This window comes from Heterocephalus glaber, unplaced genomic scaffold (genome assembly GCF_053883595.1).
Source record: "Heterocephalus glaber isolate CG9 unplaced genomic scaffold, H.glaber_assembly_v1.0 deba00001556, whole genome shotgun sequence".
In the NCBI taxonomy this organism is placed as follows: Eukaryota; Metazoa; Chordata; class Mammalia; order Rodentia; family Bathyergidae; genus Heterocephalus; species Heterocephalus glaber.
This window is the reverse complement of record NW_028258347.1, coordinates 4,474,023-4,487,388: the sequence shown is the minus strand read 5'-3', so window position 1 is coordinate 4,487,388 and position 13,366 is coordinate 4,474,023. Positions and strand designations below refer to the sequence as shown.

At 46.9% G+C, this 13,366-nt stretch overlaps 1 protein-coding gene across 3 annotated transcripts in view; it reads left to right on the top strand.

Moving 5' to 3' along the window:
* Rspo2 (R-spondin 2) overlaps positions 1 to 13,366 on the top strand; it is a 115,253-nt gene that overhangs the window by 75,800 nt on the left and 26,087 nt on the right. For 2 of the 3 annotated variants that reach the window (XM_087190819.1, XM_087190818.1), the window contains exons 3-4: positions 120 to 263; positions 1,812 to 2,104. In XM_087190819.1, coding sequence (XP_087046945.1) covers positions 120 to 263; positions 1,812 to 2,104 — 437 coding nt within the window. The remainder of the gene's footprint in view (positions 1 to 119; positions 264 to 1,811; positions 2,105 to 13,366) is intronic. The other variant, XM_004850282.4, reaches the window with a different exon arrangement.

Below are 13,366 nucleotides of genomic sequence, written 5' to 3'. Positions count from 1 at the left end.
ACTTCTCTGGCCAGCAGAATACAATCAGCTAGCCAGAGAATTGGTGAAAATTTTATTTGCAAGACCAGTACACTTCTTTGACTGAAGTTTTCTCTTTTTCCCTTTAACACTGCTCTTAGGATGCAGAATAGAAAACTGTGACTCCTGCTTCAGCAAAGACTTTTGTACCAAGTGCAAAGCCGGCTTCTATGTGCACAGAGGCCGTTGCTTTGGTGAATGTCCAGACGGCTTTGCACCCTTGGATGAGACCCTGGAATGTGTGGGTGCGTAGCTCCCCGCCCTCTCACACTGCGGCCTCAGACCAGTTTCTTGCAACATGCATGCTGGACACACTCAGCCTGAAGACAAATGTTTTCTCTTGTTGATTACTGAAGATTACTTTGTTGCTTTTTTAGTTCCTTAGGCATCAAGATGATGGGTCGTCTCATACAATGTCTTGGTTCAGAGTTTGTTAGTTGTACATTTGGTAAATTAACCCACTTAAGTACTGATAACGTTTATCATCTAATATGAGATGTACTTAAAATAAGGTGAATGGTTAAATTAAAAAATTATTACACTGAGTGACATACAGCCATGAATTCCCCTCAAAACGCTTACCTCACTGTGCTTGCCACTTTCTGAAGCTGCTATGGGAGTCTCCTTTCCCAGTGTCTTCAGTTGCACTTTTGTGGCTGCTTCGAGGTTCTGAATCCACTCAACCCGTTTCCCTTTCTTGGTCATTTTGACTTTGGGGAAGAAGCAGAGGTTGCACAGTGCCAGATCCAGTGAATGAGGCAGATGAGGACGCAGCACCGTGTTTTTATAATGTGGAAATTCCCATAAATGACTGCTCAGTGCAGAGTGATCAAAGATACAGTCAGTGTTTAAATGAAACATTTATTACGGTGAAAGACACACTGCCGTTAGTCCCCCTCAAAATGCTACCTCTAAACTTCAAGCGCATTTATCCCATCATTCTCGGCAGTGTGTCTTTTACTCTGATATATGCAGTATTATTATTTTCCTCATTTGTTGTTTCATTGTTAGCACACATTTGAAAGCAGTACGTACTAAGTGCACTCCTCGTGAGGAGTTGGAGCGTGCACAGAATGCATATTCATCCTTTTTTCATTCCCCCCATCTCTCAGTCCCCTTCCCATTTGCAAAAGATCTATCTCTCTGTTTCCTATTGTCTATCTTTTATTTTGTTCTTTATTTATATTTTGGGTTTTTCCTAAAGGGAAACCATTCTATGTTTAAGCTTGTGAGTCTGATTATATTTTTAATTCAAACATTCACCCTATTTTTGATCATCCCTTGTACATCTGTTTCTTATTATCATAACAAATTACTAATAATCATTACAGGAAAATAGTTTGCTTAGGAAATTAGGAGAAACACAAAAACTTGGGATTTTGTAGTGCATGCATGGAAGAACAGAGGGGACCACAAAATGCAGAACAAGCGCCCCTCTTCCCCTGCTTCCAAAATAACAGCGACCCCTCCGTGGGACTGGGAGGGCGTTTGAACCCACTTGTGGAACGGCGCCTCTGCCCTGGAGTGAAATGGGCCTCTGTGGCCAGTGTCTCGGGATGCACATTTCAGTGTCAGGACCCCCAGGAGAGGGAGTGTGGACGAGTGGGCACCAGGGCTCTCCCATCACGTGGGGCATTGGCTTTGCCGTGCAAGGCCTTGTCGTGAGTGCGGGCCAGGCGGGCTGGGACTTCACTGCTGGGACCTGGAGGGGTGGGAGACACTGTGGGAGCTGGGTGGCGCTGCAGAGTGGAGACCGACTGGCATCCGCTTTTGTGTTTTCTCATCTTTATTAGAAGGGTGTGAAGTTGGTCATTGGAGCGAATGGGGAACGTGCAGCAGAAATAACCGCACGTGTGGATTTAAATGGGGCCTGGAAACCAGAACACGGCAAATTGTTAAGAAGCCAGCGAAGGACACGATGCCCTGCCCGACCATTGCAGAGTCTCGGCGATGCAAGATGGCCACGCGGCACTGCCCAGGAGGTAGGTCCGCTCCCTCACTGGCGCTGGTGCTGGCCAGCCCCTCCCCTCCTTCCAAGGAGAGGCTGCTGAGCCACGGAGAAACCCGAGCAAACACTGGAGAGGAGGTAAAATTCTGCTTGACTTATTTAGAGACAGGCGCTTCACTTGTCAATATGAAGTGAACATTTCATTTGCTTTCATGATACCTTAAAATAGCCCAGAATCCATTACAAATGCGCCTTCTAAAATCAGAGTTCTAAAAGCATGTGTTTTTTTTCTTTTTTGCAAATGTACCCTAAAAATGAGTTCTTGTGAAATCAGGCGTCTGCAGATTCTGCTTTCTGGGGCAGCAGACTGCCAGTGTTTGGTGAGAAGAGTTTAGATTGGAAAGGTTTATGGGTCTGTAAAACCATCTGCATCATTCCTAGGTGAAGATGACCACTTCAAATAAACTCTCCCAAACACTGAGGGGGATAAACGTTGTCCTAATGTTACCACAATTAGCTATTCCTTTTTGTTTTGATAATAATTTGTAGAAAACAGCTACTGGCATGTGTGTGTTTATCCAGCCCTTTGTAGTAACCGTGCTGATTTGTAGTCGTGATTCTGTAATAACAGGATTAGGCCTTTAGAAGCCAGGAGAAGGTGTGCCTTGGAATGCCATCTGCAGTGCCGTTGCAGAGGCTCGAAAGCAGAAGCCACTCGGCTCTTCGCTGTGTTGCTGGCAGATGCCCCGTCGCCATGGACGAACTTGGAATTTTCTAGTGCATCTACAGAAAAGCAAAGCAGAAAATTGTGTTTGGAAAACTGCCTCTTAAAATAATCCAAGTCTTTCTCTGCCTTCACTCCGTTGGGGCATCCTTTTCAGTTCTCCAGCTCAGCCCCGAGAACGTATCTCTGCTTTAAGTAGGTTTCTAGCCCCATTATGCTGCCTCATAGAGAATGTCTGTGATCCATGGCAAAAGATGGGACTTGGAGGGCGTAAGACTCCAGTCGGCCTTCGAGAACGATTAGATCCAGATCCAGAAGCTACTGTTACGAAAGCAGCTTTTCCTCTTGAATTAGTTTTGCTTTTCTTTACTGAGTTTCTGAAACAAAGCGTTTTAGGGTCTTGCTTTTCACTAACAAGGATGGTTTTGTTCACTTAAACTAGGTATTTTTTCAGTCATAATATAAGAAAATATTTTCTTACAAAACTAATAAGCCACTTCTTGGATAGCTAAAAGCATTTAACCTGCAACCTTCTGCCTAAAACAACCCTGATATGTTCAGGTACTGGAAATACAGGCCCTCTTTGTTGTTCTTGTTTATGCAGTGGCCTCCCCCAGTCCTTGTTCAGCCCTTGGGTCCCCGTTGTGGTTTACATTAATAGCAAAAGTTAACCTGGAAATGCTCCTGTAACCAACATGCTCATGTGTGACCAGAGCCAGCACGTCCCCTCCTGTCCTAAACTCTTTACTTTGACTAGTCCATCTGTGTGACACTTTTGTAGATATCAGCTAGGTTGCTAACCATAATGCTTATTGCATTGTAATCTTTGTGCTGACAGCATTGTGCTGGTCTCCTGGAGTATGCCTGCCACTGTTGGCCATTTACATTGGGCCCCCAAATTGCTTGAGCACGATTTGCTAGTGATTCTCTTTGACAAGAGATCCAGCAGCAGGCTCTGGGTTGTGTTTAGGTTTTACCGAGTGTTGTGTATTAGGAAAAGCCAGCTGTTGCTCTAATCCCGGTATCTGTATTTTTATCTATAAAATGAATTTTTATAAGGCTTTCAAATTAAGTAGGTTTTAAAAGTTACATTGGAATTTTTGTTGTTATATTAAAAGGGAAATAAAATTAACTATTGATAGAAATGTAAAGTATTCTGGAATAAAATAACTTCTATTTACAAATGTCAGAAATAAAACCTCCAAAATTAATCCTGGAACTTGAGCAGCAGTGGGAGAAATTGGGATAACTTCCAGGGGTCCCCAGCTGGCCTCAGGTGGGAAGGGAAGAGTCCCCTTCTCCCCGAGGTCATGCTGATTAATGGAAGAATGAGGAGGAAAACCACTTTATCCCTTTTTACATCTTGATTTGATTTCAGTGATCTGCTTTGACAAACCATGCAAAAATGTAAGTCGTAATCAGGTTGGGAATTCAGGCATTCAGATCTTTCAACATGTGTATGGATTTTTCTTCTGTTGGAGCCGATCTTAGCCTAATTGCATTCGAATGCATCCTAACCTCCTTCACACTCCAGGCCCTGGCACATTACAATCAGCTGCTTTCCATTACCGAGTGGCTAGGCCAGAGGTCAGTGCAGGGGAGGGTCCCTAGGTGTGTAAGATGCCCAGTGTAAGGAAATGATGGCTCTATGGGTAGAAACAAAGCCGAGTAATGATCTAGCCTTTCCCCTTAATTATCATATGCTTACTTGCTTAAAAAAAAGAATATCTGGGAATTTCTAAAGTAGTGGGGTGATTGGTGTGGGAAGCGCTGTGTTCACTCCCAGATTTCTCTCAGCTCGCTCATCTTGTCCTGGGTTCTGAGGAATCCTGCATGGGTTCTTGGGCCTTTCCAGCTCGCTCCTCAGAGGCCTGGTCTGGGATCTGGTCCTGTACTCTGTCAGCTGGTTACTTCTGTGACCCCAGCTGGTCCCTTAACCTCAAGGGGGCCCTGTTTCCTCCTTTGTCAACTGAAGTTATCGGCCTGCTGACCTCTGAGGCCCAGGCAGTTGGAAAATCTGGGGATGCTGGGCAGCTGCCGCAGACGCGAGCACACGCTGCATCATCCTGGGGAGGGCGGGGAAGGGCTGGACACCGAGGGTGCTGACTTGGACCGAGGTGCCCGTGCCTCATGGTGCTGCCCCGGGCTTGTGCAAGGCCTCGGTGCTGTGCAGCCAGCCTTTACGAAGAAGTGGGTTCCCTGTGGTTTAGGCACCAATAAAGAAGTAGTATAGAGAATAAGACAGCAAAAATGGATCGCATAAAAGATCACGGGGATAAGGAAAAGGGACAGTGAGCTTGGAAAAGAGAGCAAATGACTTAGAGTCGAAGGCTGTGGTTGGTGGACCTCACCCGTGCTGCCTCCCCGAGTATACAGACCACCTGCTGGGACCAAGTCAGTCCATTCATTTAGAATCCTGAGCTTAACGGGGAGCAACCACAGGTCTGTACCGTGTGGTACTCGAGGCAGTGTCTTTACAGAAAGAGACGAACATGCCATTATATATTTGAGTGACAAATGGAAGACAGAGTCCTGGTTGCCAGGTGTCATGTTGGAGGAGAAAGTGTCCGCTGCCCCTGTGTGCAGTCTCCTGGCTTCACAGGCCTGGCCAACACTGTGACCTCAGCACGCTATGTTTTCTCATCTGTTGGGGACTCCTCGTGACTTCAGTGCCAACCACGGTGACTAATTTCATTAATTCAGCTGGTCAGATGTTGGCTGAGTACTGTTGTGTATTGCTCATTGGTCCAGACATGGGATTTCTCACATAACCCTTCGGTCTTTTCTAGAGAGAATAATTGCAATGACGAAATAAATGGATGAGGGAATGTAATTTCATGTGGAGACAGTGCTGTGCGGGAAATAAGACAGGGCAGGGAACTCGTGTGTGGCTGGTGTAGTTTTATGTAGGGAGCTCAGGAACATCGTGGAGGTTACATCTGATCAGACATCTGAATGAAGATGACCCTTTGCAGAGGGAAGAGGACAAGATTGTTCCAGCTATTGACATGGTGGCTGTTTTTGTGACTGCCCTCGAGGCTCCCACTGTGTTTTGAGGAGAAGGAAGAAGCTGAGCCCAGGGAGCAAGGATCTGACTGCTCCATGGCCACCATGGGTGTCACCAGTGATAGATCCAGGCTGGGGCCATGGTCTTGCTGCCTAGGAAGCCCAGGCTCTCCTGTGCCTTCCCCTGGTTCCGAAGACAAGATCGAAGGCACAACCATTGTTATTCTCCGGCGAAGTACCCAACTTCAGCTGTTTTCCCTGTACCCAAAGACAGCACGCACCTTTCCCCATGAACTCTGCCATCCCCAGGACTCCGACGCAGTCCTGCTTGGGGAAACTGGTGGGATGAACTGGAAGAAGCTTGTTTCTTGAATGCTCCTGGCGTTGCTCTCAGCCAGCTGCCGCTCTGAGGCCCTCTCCCGTGGAGCTGCGGGGTCCCTGCTCTTCCAGACTGGGGGAAACATGACTTCAGGACTGTTCTTTACATCCTTGTCCTCGAGTCGGCACCCGGGACGCTCAGCCCCGACACAGTGGCCTTGGGGGACGCGGTCCGCACCCTGCACGTCGCCTGGCTCTGTGCCCAGTAAGGCTGCTCTGACCCGTTTTCAGCCAGCAGACCCCGTGCAGCTCTGAGCAAGCCGGCTGCCTCTGCCTTTCCCTGTGTGTCTGCTGCCCCTCCAGCGACTCGGCTGTTGGGGATAACGTGGTGCAATTGTCGGAGTGCAGGTCACACTTTCTTAGCATTGTGCAAACATTTCAAGGTAAAATCTACCCTGTGCTATTTCAATTGGAAAACAAGTCATTCTTCTCGTGAAACATAACCTGATCCTTATCTACTGTTTCTTTTTCCTCCAGAAGTGGTTCTTAACTTGGTAGGAAACAAAAGAAAACGCTATTTAGCAACTTAGAACCTTAATCTCTGCCAACATCTACCTTCTCAATGGCAGCAGTAATAGGATCTCCCGAAGCGGTGTTTTCTGTGTACAAACTGACAGCACATGTGAACCAGGGAGTAGATAATAGAACTAGAGATGGCTGTAGATTGTGTTGGATTAAACTGAGAGCAGGAAATAGGCACATTTTCAGTAGGATAAGGTCAAGAAAATATGGTTTGGACATATGTTCTTTATTTCTCCACATTTTGTTTACATTTGAGCTGCAGTTTATGTGGTCTGCTTTATACAAGACAGCCTCGGGAGTCATTTGGAAGAGAGCGGATAAGAGCAAACCTCCTTCCTTTTGAGCCATTTGGACTCTGTCAGAACATCAGTACTGCAGTCTTGATGTGGAGGAGCAGCTAAAGTGGGGTTCTTGTTGCCTTTCTGAACCCTGTACCAAATGCTTTAGTGCATTACTATGAGAAATCAATGATGTGTGTTAGTTATCTTCAGTTAAGCAATATATTATTTTCCACCAACTGTGGGTACAGGGAAGCTAGTTTTGAGGTTTGATTTTAGAGATTATAAACTGGGACGTTAATGAATGATTATTCCATAAATTGGTATTAACAAGGATCCACTGGCCCAGAGGTCTCTCTCAGCAGAGCCTCTGCTTCCAGCCTTGGGAAGGGTCCTTCCCTGCTCCTTGTTCCCCCAATTTCCTGGTTTTCATTTTTCCTTTGTTTCTGGAAAATGAGCAGAGGACAACCGCTGGCCCAGTGGTGGTGGTAGTGGTTTTGTTTGTTTGTTTGTTGCTTTTAAGCAGTGATTTCTCTTGGGCTTGCTGATTCCCCATGGCAGAGAGTAGGCCTCAGAGCAGGCCCAGCCCAGTGTGTTTGGGGCAGACCCTTCGGGGACTCTGCGGCCCGGAGGCCGAGGAGTGGAGTTCAGTGGAGACAGGTTCTTTCCCCTTTCATGTTGAGTTGTCTTGGTGCCAACCTTGCTGGACAGAGGCCCCTCTGCTTGGTTCTCCAAGCTCCATCTGGACTCTCCACTTGCTCTGTCTAATTGCAGCTGGGCCTGCACGTCCCGTCTCTTTTACGGGAACTTGTAAAAAGAATTTCTCAACTGGATGCTGCCCCTGAAGGCCCGAAGTCCTATGGGTACTGAGGCAGAGACAGGAAAATTCCGAAGGGGCCTTTCTTTTATGAATTTCTCAGCAGTAAGCTACCCGATCTTAATGTAAGATATATAAAACGATTTTTACAACACTGCAAAAAGAAATCAGCTTTAATAGGACACACATGGGATCTTTGTTAGCTCCCCTCTCTCCCCTTTCGGGAGACCTCTTTTCCTGCCCTCCCACGAGAAGAAAGGGTTAGGTACAAATCCCCGATGGTGTCTCAAAACTGCCCACAGGGCGCCTCTTGGGGTCTTCAGGTGGTGCCCAGGGAGTGAGCGGCGGTTTCCCCAGGTGGATCCCCGAGGGCATCTGCAGCTGCAGGCCTCACGCAGGGTGTGCGTGGCTTCCCCCTGGAAGCAGAAGGCAGAGAGAACAGTCCAGTGGAGATGGAGGCAGTTTTACTAGAATCCCAGCGTGGTCCACATGGTCCTCACGTCCTTACGTTGCGTAACAGAATTGGCAGGAACTTTTATCACTAAGGGTAACCTGAAAGCATGAGGGGCAGTAGTTTCTGCCGCACAGCTGACCTGTTTATGATACGTGGATCTAATGTTTTGCATTAATATTATTTTCTGCTATTTGAGGATTTTGGAAACTAGAAGTGAAATGTTTGAGCTTGTCTAGTCAAGAGATGTTCAATAATTCATGCTATGTCCTTATATCCTGCCTATTATGGAAAGGATTTAGTGATAATGTATAAAGATATAACATAGTACACTGAAACTAAAAACCACAAAAGATCAGAACCAGAAAAATGTTAAATGATTCAGGATTCAAACAAATCTATATTGGTTGAAATAGTTGAGCTGAAATTTTGACTTTGTGTTCAGTGCTAGACAAATGTGATTTTTCTATTTTAGTTTAAAATAAATGCTTGGTTATGAAGTACAAAATTAATTTAACATTAGCTTTTAGAGGAAAACATCATCTCTCCATATAAATAGATGTACATAATACAGCTGTGCATACAAACACATGCACATGCGTGTAGATATCCATTGCAGTTTTATTAAAGTATGTGTTTGTGTGCGGCAGAAGTAGGACTTGCCCTGCAGCCTGGAGAAATCAACAACGATTTTCACGGCAAACAGCTCCACAGCGAGACACCCACTAGGCAGATGGAGGACACACCCAGGCCATGGCAGGGTGGCAGGCAGTGACCTCAGCAGTGTCCTCAGCAGTGTCCACGTCCATCGGTCTCCAGAGCAGGGACAGCTGGGCACTCAACCTCCGGGAAGACTGTAAGGGCTGCATGGGCGTCACTCAGGAGAGGCAGGAGTAGAGGCTGCAGGCAGGACTGTGTGACTGCCAGTTCTGTTTCACTGGAATCTCCACGAGGCTCTTCAGTGAATGGAATACATCCGGAGCCTGGTGCTATCTGGAGAACCTAGAAGATATGCAGTCAGTAAAATGTGAACTTGTCAGCAAACAGAGATGGCAAGATGTTCTTGAATGAGATCGGGAGTCAAGTGTTTAGATGCGGAGTTATTAGGGATGATTATCTTACATCCGCACTCATATTTTAAATGAACTTTTGTGATTTCTGTGCCGTGAGGCTGGACTTGAGTCATCTCAGTTGTGTCACAGTTATCTGTTATGAGAGAGCCATGGGGGTCCTGAGTGCCTGCTTACTGAGTTCGACCGACTGTATTAAAATATATTACAAGGGTCCCTCCCATTTCTCATTTGAACCAAGGGAATCTAGTCTTGGGGCTGGGATTCTACGCAGCCCTTTATTTGTTCTATTGCTATTCCTGTAGGTTCATCAAATCAATTAGTTAAACATGCTTTACTTCCTGTGCTCTAAAGAAGTAAGAAAATTGGGAGGAGGGTGGTATGGACAGAGGAATTAGAGCCTATGCAAGAAGGAAATGCACATCATAAAATAAAGAGGCAGAAAGAAGAAAAATTGAATTTCTAAATATCAAGTAAGGCTCTGATATTATAGAGAAAAAGGTATCATTTTCAGTTATGATGCTCAGGGAATATTTCCCGAAGAGAAAACCTGTGGTTCTATCAGAAGGGGAGGGTGGAAGCGATGTATAAAGATCGTGTGTGACGGAGGACTTCCAGCGTGTACCTGCTGAACTGCGCCTGCAGCCTCCGAGGGGCAGGGAGCGAGCAGTGAGCCCACAGGAGGCTGAGGCAGTCCAGGCTCACCGCAGGCGGCTGCATGGTTCCTAGTTTCTGGTAGACGGCAGTGCGCTGTGGCTTTGCTGTGCCCTCACTCTGATCCTTGAACCCGTTCTGCTTAGGGCTCTCCGGCTGCTCCTGCCCAGCACACACCTGGACATCTCTGACCGCAGCCAGCTTCTGCTTGTTCATTCAGCGATGGTAGGTGTCTGTACAATGGGAACAGTGGTACGGAAAAGTCGTAATGATTTAAATAGCCCTGTGCACCCGTGAGTCATGTGGCCTCAAGTTGCCCAACTCCCTAAAGTGGAGTCGCATGGAAAGGAAGCCAGGATGTCGCAGGATTATCGCGAGCAGCAGGTGCAGATGAGCGGTTCTTACCCTGCCTTATTCAGGCCAGGTCTGTTCTCAGCGCTTTCCCTGCTGCCTGGCGCCGGCCCACTCTTGCTGCCGGCTCTCCTGAGACCGTGCCTGCAGCTTCTCTGAGCTCCCACCTGCAGGCTTGCCCATCCGCGGCCACGTCTACCCAAATACTCTGAGCTTCCTAAGTGTCACTTGCTGAACACCACTGGCTGTCTTTCCCAGCCATCTTCCCCGGGGTGGCCACGCATCCTGAAGGTGCTGCTAGCTTCCTGTCAGCCAGGTTCTCTGTCCGCCTTGTCTCTCAGTCTTTTCCTCATACTTGGGTGAATCAGGATCAAACTTCTCTGCTCAGGCAAAATGTGCAGACTTGCTTGGTCTGCTCAGTGTCTCTCTGCTTCAGCATCCGCGCCTCCGTCACAGGGCCAGTAAGCCATGCCTTCCCCGGGGCGCCATGTGGATTGAGCAGCACCCTTCCTACCTGGCCAGGCAGAGCAGGCCAAAGAACATGGCGGCTCAGGGTCTCCAGCTCTGCCCAGTCTGCTTTCTGAGCCCTCTGTGCACCCTCGTTCCCATCATCTCTGACTTTGCAGCCTCCTTGGCCTCGTTACTCAGGTCATTGATGCAAGGTTTGCTAGGCAAAGTGGGCAAAGGCTGATTTGTAGCCTGGCTCTCAGATGTGATACACAGGGCTGAATTTGCTTCACTTTGCTTGCAATGCAGAATGGGTGATACAGTTGGAGCCCTGGGTCTGACAGCGGTGAGGACAGCACTGGCACCTGCTCAGCCTCCGTGTTGGAGGGATGGAGGTGCAGAGGAGCACACAAGCAAGACTCCAGACCTGGAATTGGGCCGGCCAAGGAAGTGCTGGGGCAGGGGGTGCGGAGAGATAATGGGCAGACCAAATTAGAAAAAGGAGTGCGTGCGTGTGTGTGTGTGTGTGTGTGTGTGTGCGCAGCTTAGTATGATGCAGACATGGAGAACCTGTGTGCCACAATGCATGGTCCAGGAGCAGAATGGCAAACACTTAGGCAAAAGGAATACAAATAAGGAGAAAGAATGAACTCAAGGGTTAGTTCAAAATTAGCAAGCAGTGACTGGCCAGCTGAGTTTCAGGGAGTGACCACTGCCTGATGATTTTGAAGGTCTGCTGAGCAAGGATTGTGGGAAAAGGGAGTCTCTGCCCGCTTAGGGTGATGCCCACGTGTGTGGATGCTCAGTAAGATGGTAAGCCTGGTGCGATGTGAGAAATCTGGTTTAGAACAAGTAAGCCAGCCATCAGAGTCATGTGAATGCAACAAACCTGAAGTTAGAAGCAGAGGAGCAGAAGTACAGCACGTTCAATAACATATATACCTCTGGGCAATTTCTAAAGGCAGTTTGCTTTGGAAATTCAGTTCCTGGACTCCATCACCAGCAATTAGATATGGAGGAGAGTGGAACTCATAGAATGAAGGACTCTGCAGACCAGCAGTCAGGTGTTTAGGTTCGATTCCATGCAGGGTATCATGGTATTGGCAGGGAAGACCCACTGAGTAGGATCTGCTCTCTCTCTCTCCGGGCTACACAGGACTGCTTTCTTCTCTCTCCCTTATGCTTTGGGCCTTCTGCATGCACGAGTCTTCTGGGGAAAAAGAGCATGTCTTCCTGTGAAGTAGAGCTTGATGATGGCTCCCACTGTGGGTGGGGAACCACAGTGCTCTCTTCTGCTAATGTCCAAATCTGTCAAAGGGACGGCCTGGTCCAAGCCTAGATTTCTTGTGCATTCTCGGTGCGGCAGTCAACTTTGCCTGTGACTGACTTGCTAGAGTGGCTAAATGTGCTTTGTGTTAGGAACCACGAGGCTGCTCCTGTGCCGCTGTTTGAAGCCTGGCGCTCTCCCTGTTACCAGTTTGCTTCTGCTTTATCGGAAACAGAAGACCTGAGTATCACAGGATCTGCCACAGCAGAGCTCTGCACCAGGTGGCCGCATGTGAGCAGATCCAGTTGCAAAGCTGAAACGTTGGCAGTAGCCTAATTTGAACCATTCTCTTTATAATAGCTTACATTTATTAAGAACTCACTCAAAGGAGTTCAAACAAGGGTGGTGACCTCTTAAGCCCTGACATTAAAAAGTTTTTTTGAACCACATAGTACTCCCAATGCTGGTATCGGATGCAACTTTCAGTACTTGGTAACAAATTGTTCCATGAGCAGTATGATGCCAAGAATGCGTAAAGATACTGAACATTAGAAATATGTCATTTGTTCTCCTTCTCCGTGCGTGTGTGGTGTGTGTGTGTAAAGAGCAAGGATCACTGGTCCCCGAACAGCGTTGAGGGAAATGTTCAGTGTTGTACTCGGCATTTAGTTTGACAGTTGTCACATTGTTTTCATTGTCTCTCCACTTTTGTTTATTCCCTTGCTTCTTAAGCAGCCTGATGAAATCTCTTCAGCTAACTGGGATTGAATTTTGATGAGTGCCAAGTTGCTTTGATGAAATCTGGTGTAATTATCTTAAACCCAATTTTATTTGGCTTTACTGCTGGCATTTTCCATATTGAGAAAATTAGTGCATTTGTCTGCTACTGGGGGTGGAAGTCTATAAGAAAGAAAGATACCTCAAGTAGAAAAAGCCACAATTTAAGTTCATTTAGTACCTTTGTTTTAAAACTAACTTGCCCGCAAATTCTAACTTTTTATGTTTAGCATCTGTTCCTTTTAACAGTACAAAGTCAGAATGAGCCAAAACTTCCCTCAAAGCAAATGCATAGTCACTGTTGACCAGAAAAAAGCTTTGGCGTCTTGTTACCTGGATTTTCCTAAGAGGAACAAAAAATTGCATTATTTTGAACGCAAAACATTTCATTTCATCACCATGAAAAAATTGAGTTAAAAAAGTTTATTCCCTAGCTCCATTTCAGGCTATAAAGCCAGCATTACAAAGGAAAACAAAGTCTCCTAAATTTAGGTCTCAGTTTCTGATGCCTTAGTTTTTGATGCTTTATCTGAGTATGTGATGAGTCTGTTGTGTCTCGCCGGCCAGAGGTGTTAGACTACGGTACTGCAAGTGAGGTTGCACCCTGTTCTCACGGCCTGAAATGAGACATTCAGCTCCTCAGCCGCAGCCTACGCGG